We start from the raw sequence: 703 nt of genomic DNA, 5'->3' as shown, positions 1-703 counted from the left end.
CCTGCTGGGGCTGCCAGACCCCTTGGGCTGGGGCTCATCGACCAGCCCATGCTGGTGTCAGACAGATCCCCATGCTGACCTGATGGCCAGGGCTGCTTGGGTTCATGTCAGCGCTGAGGTTCCATGGTACAGCAGCAAAACCTGAAGGGAAATGTAATTCTCTCACAAACAGTAGGTTCTGCAAGAAAAATCCCCCCCCATAACAAAGTGTTAAATGGATGCTGAGACTGTAACGGTGTTGAGGTATCGGAGGGATTAGGTCCTTGGGGCTCTGGTTGTGGGGTCACCCCTGCCCCCCTCCCCTGTCTCAGGCCCGCAGTGGGACATGCCATGGCAGAGATGGATAAAGGTGCCAAAATCCCCAGCGGAGGCATGCGGGGAGTTCGCGTGCGGGGATCCCCAGGCGCTGACCATGACCACTGCTCTGCTTTGCCTTCCAGCACAGCTACCGGGAGGTGGGCATCCTGCTGCTCTACCTGGCTGTGGGGGTCTCTGTCTTCTCCGGCGTGGCCTACACTGCTGAGAAGGAGGAAGACGTCGGCTTTGATACTATCCCAGCATGCTGGTGGTGGGGCACGGTCAGCATGACCACCGTGGGCTACGGTGACGTGGTGCCTGTCACCGTGGCGGGCAAGCTGGCTGCCTCGGGCTGCATCTTGGGGGGTATCCTGGTTGTGGCGCTGCCCATCACCATCATCTTCAA

General features: G+C 59.6%; 1 protein-coding gene across 1 annotated transcript in view; it reads left to right on the top strand.

Annotated features, from left to right (window-relative positions):
- KCNS1 (potassium voltage-gated channel, delayed-rectifier, subfamily S, member 1) overlaps window positions 1-698 on the top strand; it is a gene marked incomplete at its 3' end in the record, with an annotated part of 5628 nt that extends 4930 nt beyond the window's left edge. The window contains 1 exon segment of the mRNA XM_009865563.1: window positions 441-698. Within this exon segment, the coding sequence (XP_009863865.1) occupies window positions 441-698 (258 nt within the window).
- Window positions 699-703: the final 5 nt, after the last annotated feature.

Source organism: Apaloderma vittatum, unplaced genomic scaffold (assembly GCF_000703405.1).
Source record: "Apaloderma vittatum isolate BGI_N311 unplaced genomic scaffold, ASM70340v1 scaffold31412, whole genome shotgun sequence".
Taxonomy (NCBI): domain Eukaryota; kingdom Metazoa; phylum Chordata; class Aves; order Trogoniformes; family Trogonidae; genus Apaloderma; species Apaloderma vittatum.
The sequence above is the reverse complement of the archived record's forward strand: the minus strand, read 5'-3'. Positions and strand labels throughout refer to the sequence as shown.